Source organism: Geotrypetes seraphini, chromosome 1 (assembly GCF_902459505.1).
Source record: "Geotrypetes seraphini chromosome 1, aGeoSer1.1, whole genome shotgun sequence".
Lineage (NCBI taxonomy): Eukaryota > Metazoa > Chordata > Amphibia > Gymnophiona > Dermophiidae > Geotrypetes > Geotrypetes seraphini.
Window position 1 is genome coordinate 299,488,736 of NC_047084.1, and position 21,814 is coordinate 299,510,549.

A 21,814-nucleotide genomic window follows, 5' to 3' on the forward strand; every position below is an offset into this window, starting at 1 on the left:
GAGACAGCACTGGAACAGTACCAAAATATCACCAGCTGACATGGTAAGATGGCAGTTGAAAGGCATTAGCTATTCAAACCACAACAGAGCACATATTGTATTTATAAAATCAACCTTCAAGTTTGGTTTCAAAAATTTAAGCAGCGACCTGTAACCAATGATTTAAAATTGGGGAATGTAATTTCAGATGAATACACATCCCATGTTATTTTTTCCAAACTTTTCTCTATGTTATAAACCCTATTTGCATCTTTAGTACCCATGTCCGTTTTAATCATTATCACAATAAATAACTCCCTAAATCCCTTCTTTGTCCCTCCTTGGAAGGGGCCTGAGGTGCCTGAGCCAATCTGGGCATTAGGCTTCTCCCTGTGCATCACATGATGCACCAGGGCGGGGCCTAAGACCCAGGCAGATGAGTTGGGAGGAGTGGGAGGGACTGAGCATCCCTCCTGCTCCCAACTTGGAGGTACGGGGGGCCAGGCAGGGGGTGGGCCGGGCTGCCTACGGAGCAGGAAGGACTGAGCACCCCTCCTGCTCCCAACTTTTAGGTAGGGGGTGAGTAGTGTGCCGGTCAGGGGTGACTCGGGCCGGTCGGGAGGTGACTCGGTTGGTGGAAGGAGGGAGTTGACAGGGGAGGGCAGCATCGGGTGGTGGCAAGAGGGAGTGGGCATACCTCCTATTTGTGCCGGGGGGGATCACATTTGTTGGGGGGGGGGGGCCCTTGGCTGTTTTTTGACAAGTCTGCCTTTCTTTTCATTTTTTTTTTTTAATGGGGCAGATATTTTGCATGTGAAACACATGCAAAATATCTGTGCCATGGAAAAAAATGAATAAAAAAAAAGACAGGCAGGCCTGTCTAAAAACCTGCAGACCTGTTGGTAACTCAGTTACCGACAGGTCTGCTGCAGTCGGGTTTGCCAATAGTAAAACCCGATTCAAAATAGCCAAGCAGTTGTTAGTGAATCAATCGCTTGGCTATTTTGCATGGGGTTTTACTAATGTGCATGGGAGGAACGGGATCAGATCGCTACGCGCGTTAGTGAATTGGGTTGGAGGGAATTCAGGTCGCAAAGGGCTCGCATACCGATCGGCTTGCCTAGTGAATCTAGCCCTATAAGCTCTGTCAAGCAGGAACCATTTCTTCCATGTTTACCCCCAAATGATGCCTTCAGTTGTGCACACAAATTGATGCACATTGCCGACTTGCATGCGCAACTTAATTGATCAAATAACCTAATCAGTGCCAATTACTGGCCATTAACACCTCATAATTGACACCGACACTAATTAAAGTTATACAGACTTGGAAAGTGCAGTTCTATAAAAAGTATGCGCCAGTTTTAGTGTACAAATTTGAAAAGAGGGTGTGATCAGGGTAGAGGCATGGTTGCATTGTGGGTGTTCCTACAAATTATTCACATGGTTATAGAACATGGCTGACCCATGCACAACTTAGGCACAGGCATTTAAGCCTGTTTTTATCTGGGGTGCACCTAAAAGTTATGTGATGCACAGACACTTAGCACAATTATATAAAAGGTACATGCATCTTGTAGAATCAAAGTGGCCAACCCAGGTTCCAAGCACCTAGCTAGATCCCAAGTAGCAAAACAGATTTCTATGCTGCTTAATCTAGGAGTAAGTAGTGGATTTCCCCAAGACATCTCAATAATGGCCTATGGACTTCTGTTTTAGGAAATTATGCAAACCTTTTTTAAACCCCAGTAAATTGATTTTACCACATTCTCCGGCAACGAATTCCAGAGTTTAATTACACGTTGTGTGAAGAAATATTGTCTCCAATTTGTTTTAAATCTACTACTTAGTAGCTTCATCGCATGTCCCCAAGTCCTAGTATTTTTGGAAAGAGTGAACAAGCAATTTACATCTATCCTTTCCACTCCACTCATTATAGACCTCTATCATATCACCTGAGCCACCTCTTCTCCAAGGTGAAGAGCCCTAGCCGCTTTAGCCTTCCTCATAGGGAAGTCATCCCATCCCGTTTTCGTCATCCTTCTCTGTACCTTTTCTAATTCCGCTATATCTTTTTTGAGATATGGCGACCAGAACTGCACACAGCATTTGAGGTGCGGCAGGTACCATAGAGCGATACAAGGACATTATAACATTTTAATTTTGTTTTCCATTCCTTTCCTGATAATTCCTAACATTCCATTTGCTTTCTTAGCCACCGTTGCACACTGAGCCGAGGGTTTCATCGTATCCTCAATGATGACTCCTAGATCCTTTTCCTGGGCAGCGACTCTTAACATAGAACCCAGCATCATATAGTTCGGGTTCCTCTTTTCCACATGCATCACTTTGCACTTGCTCACATTAAATGTCAACTGCCATTTTTAATTGAAGTCTGAACAAAAAGTATAAAATGATAAATTTACCATCGTATCATAATGCTGTTTTTATTTTGAAGATGGAATTGGACTTGATATATTTTTAGCAACTGACTCCACATCCATGACTCAAACTCCAACTTCACAGCTCTGCTTAGACTGACATTGTTACCCAGTCCAGGAGGCAAATGCCTGCTTATAGCACAAGACTATGATCAATAGGAACCGATGAAAACATTAAAAACTTGCCCAATATAAAGATGTACCCTTTATGACTAGTGCTGTAAGGATATTCCCTGATGTATCTCGTACTACACAAAAGAGAAGGAAACAATTCCTCAGCTTGAGACCCCAAGCATTGCAGTTGGGCGCAACATTTGTCCTGAGGTACCCTGTAAATGTGTTATGGTCTATCAAGACAATCGATATGTTTTCTATGAACCGCAGTAACTTTCTAGATTTATATCTGCACATTTGCAATCTGTAATTACTAAGTGAACCTGTTTCATCTCAGTATAAGCTCAGAGAGGATATGCTCTGACACCTACTAGCTCCATCTTAATTTTCCTTTGTCAAAGTTTCCTTTTAAATTTTCAGTCTATTTACAGCTCCTCCACCTTTATCAAGGACTAACTATACATTGCGATTTATTATTTCATTGTTTAAATTTCTAAGAAATTTTTCTTGTAAGAAATATTTCTGTTAACACTGTATTTTTTCTTATTTGACTGATGATAATGTCAAAATCTAAAACTTTATAAAGAATTAATTATATTAAAAAAAACTTGCCCAATGAACCTTGTCATCCTGCTGACAGTTTACATAACAGGCATGTGCACATCTAGCCAGAGGGGTGATCACATAGAGCAAAATGCAGGAAACCCTTCTAGGTAGTGAGCTGCTGTACATATTCACTTGATATTATTATTTTTGTATGTTTTGCACTTTTCACACTATATGCATAATAGAAGACGCTATGATGGTGTGGTGTTTGGGCTGGGGACCATACACAGGTTGAGGTATTAAACGTTTTACGTTTGTCTGACTTTTCAATTAACTGAGTTCTTTTTATTAAATTGAATGTGACAATTTCTTATAAGTCTCATAAACATATTTTTTGGGTCAAATGGGTATGTGCCATCCAATTTGTTAAACTTCCATCACCTTGAACTATTGTTGATGATTACATATGAAAGCAACAGATGTCCCGTGAGGAGGGCAAAGTCTGTCTCTTGTTTATCCATCAGTAAAAGCTGGCTCATTGCATTAGTTCAGAATTGGAAGAGAATGTCTTAGTACAAAAGTAATAAAAACCCAGAAATTGATATTTTTACAGCGCTTTTTATTTAATCATGATCCCTAATGCACTTTACTTCTTACATCACTTCAAAACACACTCAGATATCAGTGGGCTGTGTGGAAAAATGATCCTTTTCAGTAAATGAACTGCATAACGACCTTCAAAAGGGAACAGTGAGTATTACATTACATTACATTAGGAATTTCTATTCCGCTATTACCTTGCAGTTCAAGGCGGATTACAAAAGAATTATCAAGGAAGTATTACAAAAAGATCTTACCAAAAATAAATTTGATCATTTTCAAAGAGAGTAAGAAATGAGTATGGCTATTTGTTTAGGGTAGTTGGCTTTAGTGAGAGGCGGTGTTTGATACTTGCGGTGTTATTTCTTTTTCAGGGATTTCTTGAAGAATATGGTCTTTATTATCATTATCCAAATTTGTTCAAGGCTGTCAGGCACATAGGCTATGGATTTAGATGTATGTCTGATTGGCTCAGACACCTAAGGCTCTTCGAGGGCCCCTCCCCGTGTTTCACCTTGGTGAATGTGCGGGGTGCTGTTGCCAAACCAAAGGGGACTGATAATGTCTCTCCAGCACATGGAATCTCAGGAATATCATGTGTTACAGAAATATGGGAATGTGCAAGTAGGCTTCCATCAAGTCTAGGGAAGCTAGAAATTCCCCCAGATCTATTGCTACAATGAATTACTGCACAGTTTCCATGTGAAAGCATGGAACCTTTAGGGTCTCGTTGACAATGCGAGATCCAGAATGGGTCTCCAATCTTCTGAGCCATTCTAGGGCACTATGAAGTATATGGAGTATCTGCCCGAGCCTGATACTTTAGGCAGCACTGGCTCTATGGCCTGAATTTCTACAAATCTCTGTATTGTTGCTAAGACTCTGTATAACTTTTCTGGGCACCTCACTTGTGTGTCCACAATCATCTGTTAAGGGATGTGTGAACTCTAGCTTGAATCCTCCCCAAATGATTTCCAGCACCTAGCAGTCTTAAGAGATTTGCGCCCAGACCTTTGCAGATGCTGAGAGCCTTCTTCCTATTCTCAGAGGGAAGACTTTGGCCCTGGCATCATTGCGCTTTCTTGAGAGGTTGATGTGGAACAAGAACTGGAGGCTTCACTTCGCCTAGGTCCTGTAAATTTCTATCATGATCCCTGATAGGATCTCCAAGATGAGGCTCCTTCTGAGTACTGTCAAAAGCACTTGGAATTATGAAAATTAGACCACCCAGAACCTCTAGAGGTTCACGGTATGCTGCTAGGCAGAAATTTTTGCTAGCAATCTGCCACACTGGCCATCAGATCATCCAGACCCCAGGAATATATCTGCTATATGTGGATAGAGCTATATATGTTGCTGATTCCAAATGAACTTTTACCAGGTTAAGTGGACAATTTTCATTCAGTCAACGCATCCAGGTGGCTGGCTTTTGAAAATTTCCCTTGCCACGTGTGCATGCTGTTCATACACGTGAAAGACCTACATTTGAGGGAACAGGGGACTTAAGTATATGTATAACAAAATCTCCCACATTCCCAGGTCCAAAATACAAGGGGCTCTGTTTGTGCTGTCTGAAGGGGGATAGCAAGGTCAGAATAGATTTGAAAGGAAGAACAGTGAGCTCAGCTAAAAGGCTCTAGAGCAGGGGTGTCAATCACATAAGGGGCCGAAATCTGAAAACAAGTCTAAGCCACGGGCTGAATTTTTAATTAAGATAATTAGGGGTCCTTTAATTAAGGTACCCTAAACGATTTAACATGCACTAAATGCAGAAGTATAGGGTTACACTGTCTTCAAACCCACACCAGCTCTGTGGTGTAAACAAAATAAATATTGTAATCACAAAACAGAAAATAAAATTATTTTTTCTATCTTTTGTTGGTCCCAGGCTCTGGTTGTCTTCTGATAACTCACTTGCCAGGGTCTCCTACCCATTTGTCGTTTTCTTCTTTCTTCGTGCTAACTATCCATCTTCCATCTCTGTTCTCCCCTTCCATTTCCCTTCCCTTTCCGCCCCGGAGGTCTGACATCTTTCCTTTTTTTCGTGTCCATATCTGCAGCTGCAGCAATGGACCCCACCATCCCCAGATCCATCATCTGTTATTTTCTCAACTACCCTTTCATCCAGTATCTCTCCCTTCTTCCCTACCATCCCAGGGTCCACCATCTCCTCCTATCCAATATCTCCTATCCAGTCCACCAACTACACTCTTATCCCGTATCTCTATCCCCCCCTCCACACCATCTCTTGTGTCCAACTTCTCTCTCTTTCTGTTCCTTCCTTCTCTCCCTCTCCTCTGTTTTATTTCTTCCCCACCCCACCCTCCACTCAGTTCGGCATATGCACATCTGGACCCCTTCTTCTCTCCCTCTGGGTACTTCTACACCAGGGCCGGCCCCTGTCCCGAATGCCTGTAGGTTTTCCCCCTTCTTCTTCCCGGTCTCACCTTCAGATTTGGCCTGCCATTCCTACTCTCCCTCCATCCCAGCTTCCTGGTCTCCTCTGGCCTGCTGGCATGAACCGCTGCTGCTCTTCATTTGCGTCTGCCTTCACCTGGCCTCCTCTTCAAAGCAGTCTGATAAGGATTGTCGGCCGGCTGTAGCATGTTCCCTCTGACGCGATCCTGTCCCTGCTCTGACGTACGGGATCGCGTCAGAGGGAACATGCTACCGGAGGTGGACAGCGGCCTGCGAGGTTCGCTCCAGTCGGCCAGCAATCCTCAGCAAGCTGCTTTGAAGAGGAGGCCAGGTGAAGGCAGATGTGAGTGAAGAGCAGCAGCGGCGGTAGCGGTTTATGCCGGCGGGCTAGATTTACTGTACTATAAAATGTCTGGCCGGCCAATTTTTAACACACCGCGGGCCAGAGTTGGCCCGTGGGCCAACGTTTGACATGTCTGCTCTAGAGTAAGAACAAATCTTTAAGTTAGGATCATAAACAGAAAAGAAAAAAATAAAGAGACCAATACAGTTTTCAAAAGAGGTAGCAGAAAAAGTAAAGGCAAAACAATTACCACTTGTACCACTGAAAGGTAAAAGAGATCTTTAAAAAAAAAAAGTCAACAGGGAGAAAGCTGAAAGAAACAGGAAGGTAGGAATACATGAAGAGAAAAAAAAGTAGCTAAGGAGAATGTAAAATCAAGAAGGCAAAATCTTTTTTCAGGTATAATGATCAAAAAGAGAAGGGATTTTAAGACAGAGCTGCAAAGCAGAAACTTTAGGAACATGATAATAATTAGCTAAGCAGTTTACACTATTTATATGCAATATACTAAATAACTTAAACCTATAATTCATAAAGGACACACTGGACGAATACTTAAGTGCTCACCAGGAAAGGGAATGAAGGAGGACTGGTAGTTGGCAGGAATATATACAGTACATTCCAACTGCAAAAACAAAAACGTTTGCATGGAGCTGGCAAAATTGAAGCTGGACAAGGTACTGGGGCCAGATGGGATACATTGTAAGATATTAAATGAACTCAGAGAGGTTCTGGCAGCTCTGGCTCCACAGATGGTTCTGTTAATTTGATCTGTGGAAACGGAAATTTTTCTGGAGGACTAAAGAAAGGTAAAATTGATCCTCTTTATTAAGAGTCACAATACAAAGGTTAGTAGCATCAGAAAATACAGTATTACTTCAGAGAGCGTGGTGTAATGGTCTATTCAAAAGAGCAGAGACAACTACAATGATAGGGTTTAGGAGGGTAAGGGATTCACAGAGAGGGTCCCTAGCCACAAAGAAGTGAAGGGAATCCTGAGAGCAAATCAAGATTACAGCAAATAAAACCTTTTGGGCAGACTATTAAGGGCCCTGTGGAAGTCCAGGAATTGGTTTCACACAGTTTGCTTGTGGACATCTGTTCTTTTGTGGTACCCAGGTCCATTGCTGTGGGAGTCTGGACCGTTCTTGTGGTGTCGACCACCCCACAGTGTTGTTTGTTTCTTCAAGAAGGCCTTTATCTGCAATACCATTCTATGAGACAGTTTAAACCAAAGGTGAAATCTAAGCAGAACACAAAGTTGATGCTACCTTCTTGCAATCTGCTCATTTTAGAGAAGTCTTATCACAATGACACTTGATCATGGAGTTTTCACATCAGTCATACTAAAAGAAAAAAATAACTATACCAGCAGAAATTATGCAATTTTCCAACAATCAATTCCATAGACGACATCAGAAAGTGACACACCTGTTAGAGCTTGCAGGCGAGGCAGACAAAGACGGTTGGTCAAGATCAAGAGCTCCATGGCATCAAGATCTGTGGCTGGGCTGAGGAGCCCTGTATACAAATACTCAAGCACAGCTCCCAAACAGGAACGACTGGTACCCGGGAGAGAAACCTGAAGAAAACAGAAGAGAGATCTAGTATACTGTGACCCGAGTGTGTCAGCTCACTGCTATCAGAAAGAGCTCTCATACAAAAAAGCAAAGAGGATTATTCTACTACGCCCCTTTTAAAGGGATTCTTAAAATTACTAGTGTTTCCACTGTTAACAAGGTAGTTCTAAGACATTTCTTTTTCTGCATTTTATTTATTGTATGGAAATTATAAATGTATATCTACTTTTATTAGTTAAGGGAGGGAGGGGGGAGAAAATGAGTGGTTTTTTAATTATTTGCATATTTAAAGTGCGTTTCTTGATTTGTTTATGTTTAAATTCATTGTATTGCACTATTTATATTTTAAAATTAATAAAGATTTACAAAAAAAAAGAAAAAAGAAAAGAAAACACTATCAGTTGAAAAGAAACCAGGACTGAAAGCAACATAAAACCTAACAGACAGAGAGGAGGTAAAAGTATTCCAATTAAGGCTGTAAAATCAACCCATAATTCCCATGTTCAGCCAGGAATGGACTATTTAACTTTTAACATTTATCCCCCAATTTTTTTGCTTTCTTATCAAGAGAGAAATCCCTTTTCTACAGGTGCAGTAACAATCATAATTTTCTGACCAATCAGTACCACAGACAAATGATATAGCATCTCTTTGGAAGAGCCAGATAGATAGACAGATTTCTCTAAATCAGGGGTTTTTGACCCAGTCTTCAGGACACACCCAACCAGTAAGGTTTTCAGGAGACCCACAACGATCAGGCATGAGATAGATCTACATACAAAGGAGGCAGGGCATACAGATCTGCCTCATACATATTCAATGTAGAGATTCTGAAAGCCTTACTGGCTGTGTATGTCCCGAGGATTAGGTTGAAAGAGAGACTTCAAATGCCTATTTGACAGTGCTCACCAGTATTATAGTTCCACCACATAGTTTTCAAAATATGAGTATAATTTGAAACTGTTCACTAAATAATACAAGCTATAAAAAAATGAACTAAAATGGTTTAACTTTATTTATAGTGTTTTGATCCCAGTGACATAGCCAGGACTGAATGGGCTCTGAGCTGAAAATTTAAGATAGGAGGTCCCCCCACCCTAACACCATCTCACCCAAGATAGTGGTTTGGGAGGGGGAGGGGAGAAAGGGAAAATCCTTCAGAGTACCAGTAAGTAAACCCTACAAAACACAACACATTCCAGACCTACAGTATATTGAAAACTTGTCATAGTAAGACAAATAGAAACTGAAATGTAAGTTATGTATCAAGAGATGTGAATACCACAAGAAAACTAGGCATGAAGTGAGAAAATCAATCAAAAACAAGAAAACTTCACTCAAACGTTTCTTTGTCACAAATCAAGCTGACATTAATAAGAAAATTTTTCAGGAAGGAAAAGCCTCAGAGTATGAACCAATATTATCGTGCTCACATTCAAATAATCATAGCAAAAAACTTTCCTTTGTTTTACTAATCAAAAAAATGTATAAAGTTCATAAGAGTCACTTAACTTAAGCTGCTGTATCTGTATCCAATGTTTTCCCAAAGCATTTGTGCTATCTCCTTTCATATGGGCATTATTTTCACCTTTCTAAAAGCTCATGAAAGATTTCTTTGAACTGTCCTGATTCTGAAAAATTCCACACATCCCTCCTGAAGGGACTTTTCCATCTTATGAGCCTGATTTTTTAAGGTTTGTTCTCCTGACAGAGGCAGACTGGGAAAACCGCTGTATTTAATCAGAGCCTGTGAGTTGAACAGGAGTATACAGTACAGTTGAAAACTTCCCAATTAAAAAAACGAATTTAGCATCCTGTCAAAAACAATAAATTAAAACAGTATGCTCCTTAAAGCCTGCTACCATTTGGTGCAGTGGTAGATAAAACCAGCCTAAGAGGACAAGCTCTCAAATTGCTGCTTCTGGCCAGCTTACACTAACTCTCTGACTGCCCCAATGATATCATAATGAAGCTGCTCAATGAAGCAATCATTTTGGGCCTCTGATGATATCATCAGGGCAGCTGTGGAGCTAGAAGGGGTTTCTCCTATATTTTGGCAATGAATCTCAAAAGAAGGGAGAGCAAGTCAACCTGTAGCTGAAGCTGATGGTAGCTCATTGGCTAGAAAGAAGGAAGGTCGATTAGTGCTGTCCAATTCACGATTTGAATCAATTCACCAATTCAGTTTGGCTTAACTGATTCGAATCAATTTGTTAAAAAAAAACCAACAAAAACTCACCACCATAGATTCACAGATTCAGGCCTACTCTTGGGCTTTCCCTCTGCCAGGGTCCTTCCTTCTGATGTAACTTCCTGTTCCGTGAAAGGCAAAGGGAAAGCTCAAGAACAGGCCTGTGAGGATTGGTGGTGAGGGCTGAGAAGGTAGTGGGGTAGGATGTTGTGCTGCCTCCTCTACTGCTGTCAGACCTGCAGGGATGGGCTCTGCTGCTGCCTCTATTGGACAGGGGAGGGGTTGCTGCTTTCAGCCTCTGCTACCGCTTATGGACCCAGGGGGGAGGGGAGCTGGAAACTGGAGGGAAGAGAGAGAAGATGCTTGACTCGCGGTGATGGGGGGTGATTTGACTGGTTGAGGCTGGAGCTGGTGGGAAGGAAAGAGAAAGAATGCTGGCCACATGGGGTGGAGTGGGGGCTGCAGGGAAAGGAAGAAACAGGGTGCTGGCAATATAGAGTGGGAGGGGCTAGAGGAAAGGGAGAGTGTATTGGCCATATGGTGTGCGTGGGGGAGGGTTGGAGGAATGAGAGAGTATGCTGGCCATATTTTTTTTTGGGGGGGCGGAGGAAAGGGAAGAAAGAGAGTATGCTGGTCATATGGTGTGGAGGGGGCTTAACTATTCATTGAATAAGAACATAAGAACATAAGCAATGCCTCCGCTGGGTCAGACCTGTGGTCCATCGCGCCCAGCAGCCTGTTCACGCGGCGGCCCAACAGGTCCAGGACCTGTGCAGTAATCCTCTATCTATACCCTTCTATCCCCTTCTCCAGCAAGAAATTGTCCAATCCTTTCTTAAACCCCAATACTGTACTCTGCCCTATTACATCCTCTGGAAGCGCATTCCAGGTGTCCACCACACGTTGGGTAAAGAAGAACTTCCTGGCATTTCCTTCCATTTGTTTTATCTCCATATAACTTCATTGAGTGTTCCATAGTCTTTGTAATTTTTGAAAACATAAAAAATGGATTCCCTTTTATTCATTTTACACCGCTCAGGATTTTGCAGACTTCAATCATATCTCCCTCACAGCCATCTCTTTTCCATGCTGAAGAGCCCTAACCTTGTTAGATTTTACTCATTAAGAGTTCCCTCTCCTTCATCAGTTTTGTCGCTCTTCTTTGAACCTTTTCTAATTCTGCTATATATTTTTTGAGATATGGCAACCACAATTGAATGCAATACTCAAGGTGAGGTTACACCAAGGAGCAAAAGATGCATTATAATACTCTTAATTTACCATCCCTTTTCTAATAATTCCTAGCATCCTGTTGCTTTTTTGGCTATCACCATTCACTGAATGGAAGATTTCAGCGTATTGTCTACGATGACACCTAGATCTTTTTCTTGAGTGCTAAACTAAACTAAAACTTGGCTTTATATACCGGGTCATCAACCAGAGGAAGCTCGACTCGGTTAACAATAATTAAAAAAGATAAACTAAAAGAAAACAACAAGAATTAAGAGAGGATTAATTTCCAAAATGTTTAGCGAATAAAAAAGTTTTTAAAGATTTACGGAAGAATAAGAAAGGGCTTCTCAAAGCTAAAGGGAGTTCGTTCCATAACTGAGAAAATTTAAAAACCAAAGAAAGACTGAAGTTCTTGATTCCTTTAATTCCTTTTATAGATGGAAGAGAGAGAGTTTGAATTGTTGAGCACTTCTAGCATAGGAAAATCTATAAATGTTCCATAGCAGAGGGACAAGAGGAGCGAAAATACCATGTAAAATTTTGAAGGTAATGCATGCACATTTGAATTGAATCCTATGATAAACTGGGAGCCAATGAAGTGCTGACCCTTAAGGTGGACCCTAGTATCTGTGAACTATAATTTGGATTATTCTTCCTATTTGGGTGTCCTGCTATATGTTCTTATGTTCTTAAAGAAGAAAGAGACTTGGTCTGAAATGGGGGTATTAGAGAAAATGAAAGGAAGACAGGGATTTGTAAGCCGTTCAGACATGGACAGGGTTAACTCTTAATAAACTTGGAAACTTGGATAAAGAGAGGACCAAAGTTGATGGGGATAATAAAGAAGGATGTCACATCATAAAATCTGCAGCTAATAAATTTGCTATTTCATATCCCAATAAGAATCTATAAATGTATAAAACATAAGATTTCATCAACTAATTAGTTCAAATGTCAATTTCCAGTAGTTCTATTAGATTCTGAGACAGACTCCAGGATGTTAAGGAACAGATGCATACTGTGGAACTTTACAACAACCATGAGCTCATATGGCAGCTCCTCCTGCCTGTGTCTGGCAAGAGTCGCCACATGAAATATTTTACTCCTGTGTACTTGAGCCACGATGGATTAGCACTTCCTTTAAAAAAGGTCTGAGCCAATTCAAGTTTCCAAGTTCACACAAAATTTAATATATTGCCCAATGCCACGAACTTCTAAGTGATTTACAAATGTTATTATATGCAAAAAATAAAATAATGAAAAATAAAAATAGTAGTTAACATTCTAGACCAGGGATGAGCAAACTTTTTGACTCGTGGGCCACAATGGGTTCTTAAATTTGCCAGAGGGGCCGGGTGACCGGGGGGTGGCACCGGGCGATTGGGGGAGGGGAGGGCGGCGCTGGGCGACTGGGTTCTGATGCACCGCAGAATGATTATGGTAAGAGAGAGGGCTAAGGCAGAAAGAACCCCCCCCAAAAAAGGGCAGACTGTTGTCTCTGGTTTCTGCTTTCATCTTCTTTTCACTCTCTTCCTTCCAGTGTCTGCCCTCTCTGTCTCTTCAATCCAGCATCTGCCCCTTCCATCCACTGTCTGCCCTCTCCCCCTTCCATATGGTATCTGCCTTCCTTCTATGCCCCTCTCCCCTTTCCATCCAGCCTGCGCCCCTTCTCTCCTTTTTTCATGATTCATTCCAGCTTCACTGCTCTCATTTTTATCTCTCCTACACCAGATCTAGCATCTTTGTCCCTCTCTCCTTATTTCTCTGCTGACCCCATTCCCAGCATCAATCTCTCTCTACTTTCTCATTCCTTTGTCTCTCCCCTTTCCCTCATTTGATCTCTCCATTCCACACTGACTCCTTCCCCTCCTCTAATCTCCCTGCCAGCTGTTTCCTTCCTTTTTTCCTCCTCCCTTGTCCAGCAGTACCCCATCTCCCTTCCCTCCTCCCCCTATCCAACAGTAACTCTCTTCCCTTCCCTTTCCCTCCTCCCCTCCCAGCAGCATCTCTCCTTATCCCTCCCTCCAGGTCCAGTAGCAGCTCTCCCTTATTTTCCTTAGTCCATCAGCTTCCCAGCCTCCAACCCTTCCCTCCTGGTGCAGTAGCAGCTCTCCTTTATTTTCCTTAGTCCAGCAGCTTCCCAGCCCCCTACCTTCACAGTCCAATAGCAGCTCTCCCTTTATTTTCCTTAGTCCAGCAGCTTCCCAGACCCTTTCCCTCCCAGTAGCAGCCCTCCCTTTATTTTACTTAGTCCAGCAACTGCCCAGCCTCCACCCCTCCTGGTCTAGTAGCAGCTCTCCCTTTATTTTCCTTAGTCCAGCAGCTTCCCAGCCCCCTCCCCTCCCAGTAGCAGCCCTCCCTTTATTTTCCTTAGTCCAGCAGCTTCCCAGCCCCCAACCCTCCCCTCTCAGTTCTTGCCTGGACTAGCAGTGCTGGTGCTTTGCACGGTGGCCTCACTGTGCAGGAGGAAAACCAGGGAGCATCTCCTCTAAAGCGTTGCAGCTCGCGCCTTCCACAAGTGCTTCGTCCACTCAGGCGCAAGGCCTCCTCTCAGCAATGCAAAGATTGAATCCCTACTCAAGTCTAAATGAATGTGCCTGAAAGAAGGTATCACAAACAAGTTTAGGAAAACTTTTATTTCTATTTCATAGACCTAGAATAAAACCTTATAGGAAATGCAGTAATGTATGTGCTTGTACAGGTAAAGGTGTAACATGACCAAACTTTTTCACTCCTAACAGGAATACATTTATTATAAAATGTCCAGGCACCTAACTTACACAAGAAAATTATATTGTTTTCCTCTTGGGTGGACTCCTTACTTGGTTTTGTTAATTACAAATCACTTAATTTTCCAGTTAACTAATTTCTTATTATAGGAAAATAGACTATGGGACATGGTTCTCTAGCAAATAGCAAAATTAGAATGTAGCTATCACACTGCAGTTCTAATCTCAATATAGTCCATAGGCTATGTGTAGGAAACTGCATCCTTGTTAAGAGGGGGGCCCCTTCCACTTGGCACAAAAAGTAGACTGTGGATGATATGATGTGGGAGCATTTCCCCCTTCACGTGCAAGTACATGGATTATCTTCCATAGAAAAGTGCCCTCTAGAGCAGTCCTTGGGATATACCTAACCTGTCAAATTTTCAGGATATCCACAATGAATATGCATGAGATATATTTGTATATAGTGGAGGCAGTGCATATAAATCTATCTCATGCATATTCATTGATATGAAAACCAGACTGGCCAGGTGTGTTCCAAAGACTGGGTTGAGAACCCCCTGCTCTAGAGTGAGAGTTTAGCAGAAAGCACTACAAAGCTGAAAATGCAGTCAACATATTGGCAAGGGTGGGGTGGAGGTGCTAATTACAGAATAGCTTTTCTTTGCATGTAAAAGGCCTCCTATACCCCCTCCCCCACATAAAAGTATGAATGATGACAGATAAGTACATACAAATGTGACATGAATATAGACATATCAGGGGGTATAGTTTGGACAGAAAATGGTTGGAATTGTGATTCCTGAGCAGGTATAAATGGACTTGGTTCATCTTACCTGCAGTTTCTACAAGTTAACATAAGAATTGCCATAGTGGGACAGACCAAAGGTCCATCAAGCCCAGAATCCTGTCAACAATGGCCAACCCAAGTCCCTAGCAAGATCCCAAGTAGTAAAAAAGCTTTTAAGCTATTTATCCTAGGAATATGAAGTGTATTTCCCCAAGCTATCTCAAAAATGGCTTACAGACTTCTCTTTTAGGAAAATATAAAAAAAGTTTTTAATCCTAAGCTAACTGATTTCACCACTTTCTTTGGCAATAAATTCCAGAGTTTAATTACACGTTGTGTGAAGAAATATTTTCTCCGGTATGTTTTAAATCTACTACTTAGTAGTTTCATTACATGCCCCCTAGTCCTAATATTTTTGGAAAGAGTAAACAAGTGATTCACATCATTCTCAAGCCATCCATGCTGAAGAGCCCTAACCGCTTTAGCCTTCCTTATAGGGAAGTTATCCCATCCCTTTTATCATTTTCGTCACCCTCCTCTGTACCTTTTCTAATTCCACTATATCTTTTTTGAGTTATATTCTGATATTTTATAAAGATACATAGGCACCCATATGTCTTCATAAAATAGATATCTATTTGGCCTCCCCACCTAGGCAACCTGTCATATTATTCCGAGTATATAAAAGGGTCAATGTTAGAAAATCTTAGAGGTCTTTACCAAATATTTGTATTAACAGAAAGATAAATCACATTTCAACAAGGGTCTCAGCCGAGTTGTTAAAGCAGTATATGCCAGAACACTGAACTAGAACTTTGAATAATGTTTAACACAGATTCATCGATGGAAATATGTTATTAGACAAATCAATGGAGCATGATGACTCAGAGTGAAAGTTACAACGCTGCTGCTGATGTACTAAACCTGTTCTAAGTTTCTGTCCCTAGGATAGAGTTTAAAGTGCCACCACATAACCTACAAATCCAAAGCAAGTAACTGAAAAAATAAAATTTATAAGGCATCAGAATCTTGAGTGTCATTTTAACTGAAGCCTTTGTAAGAATGCAAATTAATCAAAACAGATTTGCATTTGAATGTTGTTCAAAGAGCACTTGAAAAATTAGCTCACTTGCCATGAAACTTCTAATTCAAATAGGGTGCCCTGAAATTCTTGAACTCTGTAACATGTGATCTTGAATACTTCAACATTGCAAACCATTCTTTTTTATGCCTCTTATTGGAAAAGGTCTACCAGTCAAGGTCTACATCAGGGGTGCCCACACTTTTTAGGTTTGCGAGCTACTTTTAAAATGACAAAGTCAAAATGATCTACCAATAATGAAATTAAAAAAAAACAAAACACAAAGCACACTGAAAGGCAGAGAAAATATTAATTATCATTCATATTCCGGGGTTTTTTCAAAGAGGTCACGGCAGATGACTCTATGCAATGTCACCTCCGTAACAACCATACAAAAATAGACAAATATACCACCCTCCCTTTTTACTGAACCACACTAGCAGTTTTTACCACAGGGAGTTGAATGCCCCGCGCTGCTCTCAATGCTCATAGGTTCCCTGCGCTAAAAAACGCTATTGTGGTTTAGTAAAAGGAGCCATAGTGCAAAATATAGACAGCAGATATAAAATTCTCAAAACGGACCCATTTTGATCACTAAGTTGAAAATAAAATAATTTTTCATGAGTCTCTGGTTGCACTTTCTTCTTCTGACTGTGCATCCAATCTTTCTTCCCTTCTTTCAGCCTCCTTTATGTTTCCTCTCCTCCAGAGCTCATTCTCTCCCCCAACTTTTTTTTTCTGTTTCCTTGCCTCCCTTTCTTTCCGTCTCCCTGTTCCCCCTTCTTTCTGTCTCCCTGCCTGTCCCCTTTCTTTCCTTCTCCCTCCTCTCCCCCCAAGCCACTCAGTTTGCCGCCATCAGGGAACAGCCCCCAAGCCACCGCCACCCCAAGCTCTCCCTGCAAAAGCGTTGTGCTGACCAGCATTCTGCTCCCCGACGTCAATTATGACGTAGGAGAGGAAGTTCCGGGCCAACCATGCATTTCTCCCCATTCCATCCAACCTGAGCCCCATCTCTCCTTGATCCAGCATTTCCCTTCTGTGTCTGTCAGAATTACCATTCCACCTATTTTCCAGCATCACCCTTCTTTGTGTCCATCTCACCTATATCCCTATCTCACCACTTTTTCAGAATCTTCATTTGTCTCTGTCCTTGTTTTTACCCCATGTTCACCATTTGTCCTTTCAATGTCTTTATCTCCCCCCCCCCTTTTCAGCATTACTTCTATGTCTCTATTTCACCTCCTCTTCATGTCCCCTCTGTATCTCTATCCTTATTCAGTAGGTCCTGCTTACCCTTTCTCTTCTTTGTGTCACTATCTCCATTTTCAGCTTTCCGCCCTTTTCTTGTAGCCAGAATTTTTCCACCCTCCCTCCACTCCAGCCCAGCCCAGCCCGGTATGAAATATTTCCTTTTGTTTCCCTCCCCTCTCTCTCGTTCTCCTCCCTCACCCACGAGTCCTGCATCTGGCCCTCTCCCTTCCACCTGCATCCAGCCACACACCCTGCCCTGCGGCCCTCTTCAGCAACGGTGTTCAAGACAGGCTGCCGACATTGAGGCCTTCCCTCTGCGAATCCCGCTTTTGTAGAAAAAGGAAGTTGAAACAAGTGGGACTTGCAGAGGGTAGGCCCCGACGTCAGAAGCTTGTGTCAATCGCTGCTGCTGAGTTGCCGAAGAGAGCCACGGAGCAGGGAGTGTGGCCGGATGCAAGTAGAAGGGAGAGGGCCAGATAGGAAGAATGTAGAAGCTCCGGAGCATGACACCGACCCCAGCCAGGATGATTTCTTTTTCAGGCTGCTGCTGCCGCCACCACCCCCCCTCCCGAAATGACAAAAAACAGACTAAACTGGATGCCCGGCGTCATCGTCTTTGATGAAGAAGGCTGATCGGCCGGTAGATTGGGACGGCAACATGAGTCTATCATGGGAAGGGCTCCGCGATCGACTCACGTTGCCTTCCCGATCTACCGGTCGATCGTGATCGACGTATTGGGCACCCCCGGTCTACATCATAGTCACTCTGGAGACCCAGCTATATTTATGCTTTTAAGATTTATTTGCTGCCTTTAACAACAACAACAACAAAATTCACCCAAGGTGCATGTACAGCAAGTATAAACTGGATATAGGCAATTTACAGTTATCATAAGAGCATGTCTATTACACCGGTTTTGTCAGTGGGTGAATTAGGCATTCAGCTAGGGCTATAATATTTAGGAGTGAAGCCATGGCAGGCAAGCATCCTCATATTTTCTCTTCCTTACATTGGTCATATGGCCAGCATCTCCCCCCTCCTTTCTCTTGCTGCTGTCACCCTAGCTCCTCCTGAGCCCTCCAAAAGCACTTCCTGTAGAGGTCTGTGCTCAAGTGCTGCTGGATCTTATCCTCTCCCACCCAACAGGGGAGATTGAGATGTGTCAGTGCTTGAACACACACCTACACTAGTGACGAGAACCTTTGGAGCAGCCTTTGGAAGAGGTATGAAGACAGCAGCCGGTTGAAAATTAAGGAGCTAGACATGGGATCGAGGGAGGGGAGGGGTTAAGGAAGGGAATGGGAGATGCTGGCCATCTTGGATGGATAGGAAGGGGGAAGGGTGAATGCCAGTCACCTGAGAGGATAAGAGAAGGGAAAGGAGATTACTGGCCACATGGGGGGGGGGGGGAGAAGGATGCTGGCTACTAAGATGGGAGGTAAAAAGGAGATGCTGGACTATAGTGGGGTGGGAGGGGATACAGTCAAGCTCTAAAGCTGTCCCTGGGGGCAGGGGCGAGATGCATGTCTGAAATTTCACCTAGAGCAGCAAATGAAACCCTGGGGATGGTCCAGATGACCATAATAAAGGCTCAAACAACACATTATAGTTAGAATAGGAATATAAAATTGGAAAAAGGCATATTAAATCTTAGTATTAACAATACTATGATATGATACACATTAAAATAACAGTAAAACATTCATATAAATAGAGCATCACTATTGAAGGGGACAGACAGAAGTGTAACATGTAGACAGAGAAAACAGTATAATAATTGAGTTAGGTGACTAACCTAAAGGGAATGTTGCATACTTAAGGTGTGCACAGCTGAGCTCAGAGTGCGTGCCGTATGCTGGTCCTGCTTTGGTGTTTGCAGGGTGTGTGATACGGGTTAGTCAAATACCTCACCCACTGAAAGCTTTTATATCTCCTGCAAATTCAACTGACTTTGGGAACCACTGAATTAAGACATTACTCACCAAAAAAGCTACGTGCCTCTTTGCAGACTCTTCACTTTAATGCGTTTCATGAGTGAGGCTTTGGACTGATTCTGAATTCATAGAAGCACAAGTAATAAGCATATTCCAAAATTATGTCTGCCAAAAGCAAAAAAAATCTTTTCTATGGCTGTTCCAGGAAATATTTTGCCAGCAAAGCCACGTTTCACTCCATGACTGCTCCCAGGATTTATTGTTTTGCTGTTGGCACAGGATCTGTCCTACTTTCCATGTACCCGGTAGATATAGAAATACAGAGCAATACAGTTTGATGAAGTCAGCAACCAATAATTTAATTTTTTTTTTTTTTTTTTTTTTTTGAAAGTTCCCATATCTGCTTCCTGTTCCTTAACTGCAATATCAAGATATTACAGAACCTAGGTTGTGAGTTTGATTCCCACTGCAGCTCCTGGTGACTCTGGGAAGTCACTTAACACTTCATTGGCCCAGATACAAAATAAGTACCCATCTAAAATATGTAGAAGAATGAGGGTGAAAGAGCCCTAGTGTACGCCAGTAACTGCTATAAAGTCAAGGTGACTGATCGAACGAGGTATTAATGGAGGATGGCCAAAGCAGATGTTTAACTGTAACTTACCTGAAGTTCTTACAAAGTAATGTGACTACTTAGATGGCCTTGGCCCTGGGTCAGCGTATTAAATTTTAATAAAACTTGAAACTTAATTCTACAAGAAAGATCATACACACAAAAAATATCTTTGTAGCGTAAAAGAGCCTGGAAGACATGCATATAAAGAAAGATTAGGTTCTTACTTCAATAATTTTCTTTCTTGTAGATGTGCCCATTGATCCTGAACATTAGGGTTATGCAACTGAACCCAAAAGTTGCTGTCAATCATCTTTTGAATTCTGCCTTTTTCCCAGGGAGCCACTCCTGCACCAAAGCAATCAAGTAGCACTGTAATGACAAACATAATTGGAAGGAGGCAAACGAGGAAAACCCCGACACTACAATTCTGTTCTGCTCTATAATAAACATATCCATTAACCTTATAAAATTCAAGTAACAGATCAGCAGATAAAAACCTGTGTGCAACCAGCACTAATCTTAAATAGCAGGACATGCGAGTAGCTACAAGCTCTATCAAGCAGAGACTTAGACCAGACTTTACTCTCCTGAGTGTTTTCCTTTTTTTTAAAACCCTCTCAGTTCATCTGAAAGACATAGAATTCTCCAAATTTGGACTGATCTCAAGGCAGAAGGCAGGCAAATCCCATGGAGCCACAGGGCGGGGCTTCAGGACCACTAGATACATCTACAAAAGATTATTATTAAGGTAAGAACCTAATCTTTTCTTTCAACTGCAATGTGTCTAGTGGTCTTGAATGCTAGGGATATACCAAAGCAGTCCCCGGAGTTCAGGACGGGCTCACTGAGCTTGCCTTCAAAACGGAGGACCCGAAAATGACATCTTTCCTGGTTGCTATGTTCACCCTATAAGAACCTGGCAAAGTTACGAGGGGTAGACCAAGTAGCTGCTCTACAGATTTCCTCAGGTGAAGTTTCTGCTCGTGAGATAGCAACTCCTCTAGTGGAGAAAATAGCCATTTAAATCCATCTGGAAATTGAAGCTTTAGACGCCGTCCTCTCTTTCTTGGCATGACTGATCAGAACAAAAGGGTGATCTGATATGCAAAACCCATTGGTAACTTTGAGATATTGGAGAAGCACTCGTTTGACATCCAGCAAATGCAGCAGGCAAACGGACTTCCTGATTGATATGGAAGGCTGAGACTACTTTCAGTAAAAAGGACGGAACCAGGCACAAGTAGAGCCCTGCTTCTGTAAACTTAAGGAATGGTTCCCTGCAGGACAGAGCTTGTAACTTGGAAACTCGTCTCGCAGATGTAATTGCCATCAGATACACTAAGATCCAGAAGGGAAGCATCCCATAAAAGCTTTCAATGCTGTACTGAGACCTTGTAATATAATGTTAAGATTCCAAGAAGGGAAAGGGAGATGCACCAGAGGGCACAACTGAAGAGCCCCTTTAATGAACTACATAAGAACATAAGCAATGCCTCTGCTGGGTCAGACCTAAGGTCCATCGTGCCCAGCAGTCCGCTCACGCGGCGGCCCAACAGGTCCAGGACCTGTGCAGTAATCCTCTATCTATACCCTCTATCCCCAATTCCAGCAGGAAATTGTCCAATCCTTTCTTGAACCCCAGTACCGTACTCTGCCCTATTACGCTCTCTGGAAGCGCATTCCAGGTGTCCACCACACATTGGGTAAAGAAGAACTTCCTAGCATTCGTTTTGAATCTATCCCCTTTCAACTGGGTGACATCTGGGTGAGAGGACAGCCTTTCATCCCCCCTAAGCTTAGAAAAAGGAAAAGCCTGCTATCTGCACCACAATCCGACTGACAGACCCTTCTGAAGTCCCCTCTTGCAAAATGTCCAGTACTAATGAAATCAGAGCTCATAAAGTCTCTACATCAACCACAGCACACCAGTGCTGAAAGGACTTCCAGGCCTTGGCACAGGATGCTTC

The 21,814-nt window shown here is 42.4% G+C and overlaps 1 protein-coding gene across 5 annotated transcripts in view; it reads right to left on the minus strand.

The window, feature by feature from the left end:
- The window catches only part of LOC117364830 (rho-related BTB domain-containing protein 1-like), a 194,000-nt gene that overhangs the window by 33,940 nt on the left and 138,246 nt on the right, over positions 1–21,814 (minus strand). For 4 of the 5 annotated variants that reach the window (XR_004540322.1, XR_004540324.1, XM_033954504.1 and 1 more), the window contains exon 7: positions 7,873–8,023. Coding sequence is in view for 3 of the 5 variants with exons in the window: in XM_033954504.1 (XP_033810395.1) it covers positions 7,873–8,023 (151 nt within the window). In the remaining 2 variants the exon portion in view is untranslated. Of the gene's footprint in view, positions 1–7,137; positions 7,656–7,872; positions 8,024–21,814 lie in introns of those variants that run through there. The other variant, XM_033954513.1, reaches the window with a different exon arrangement.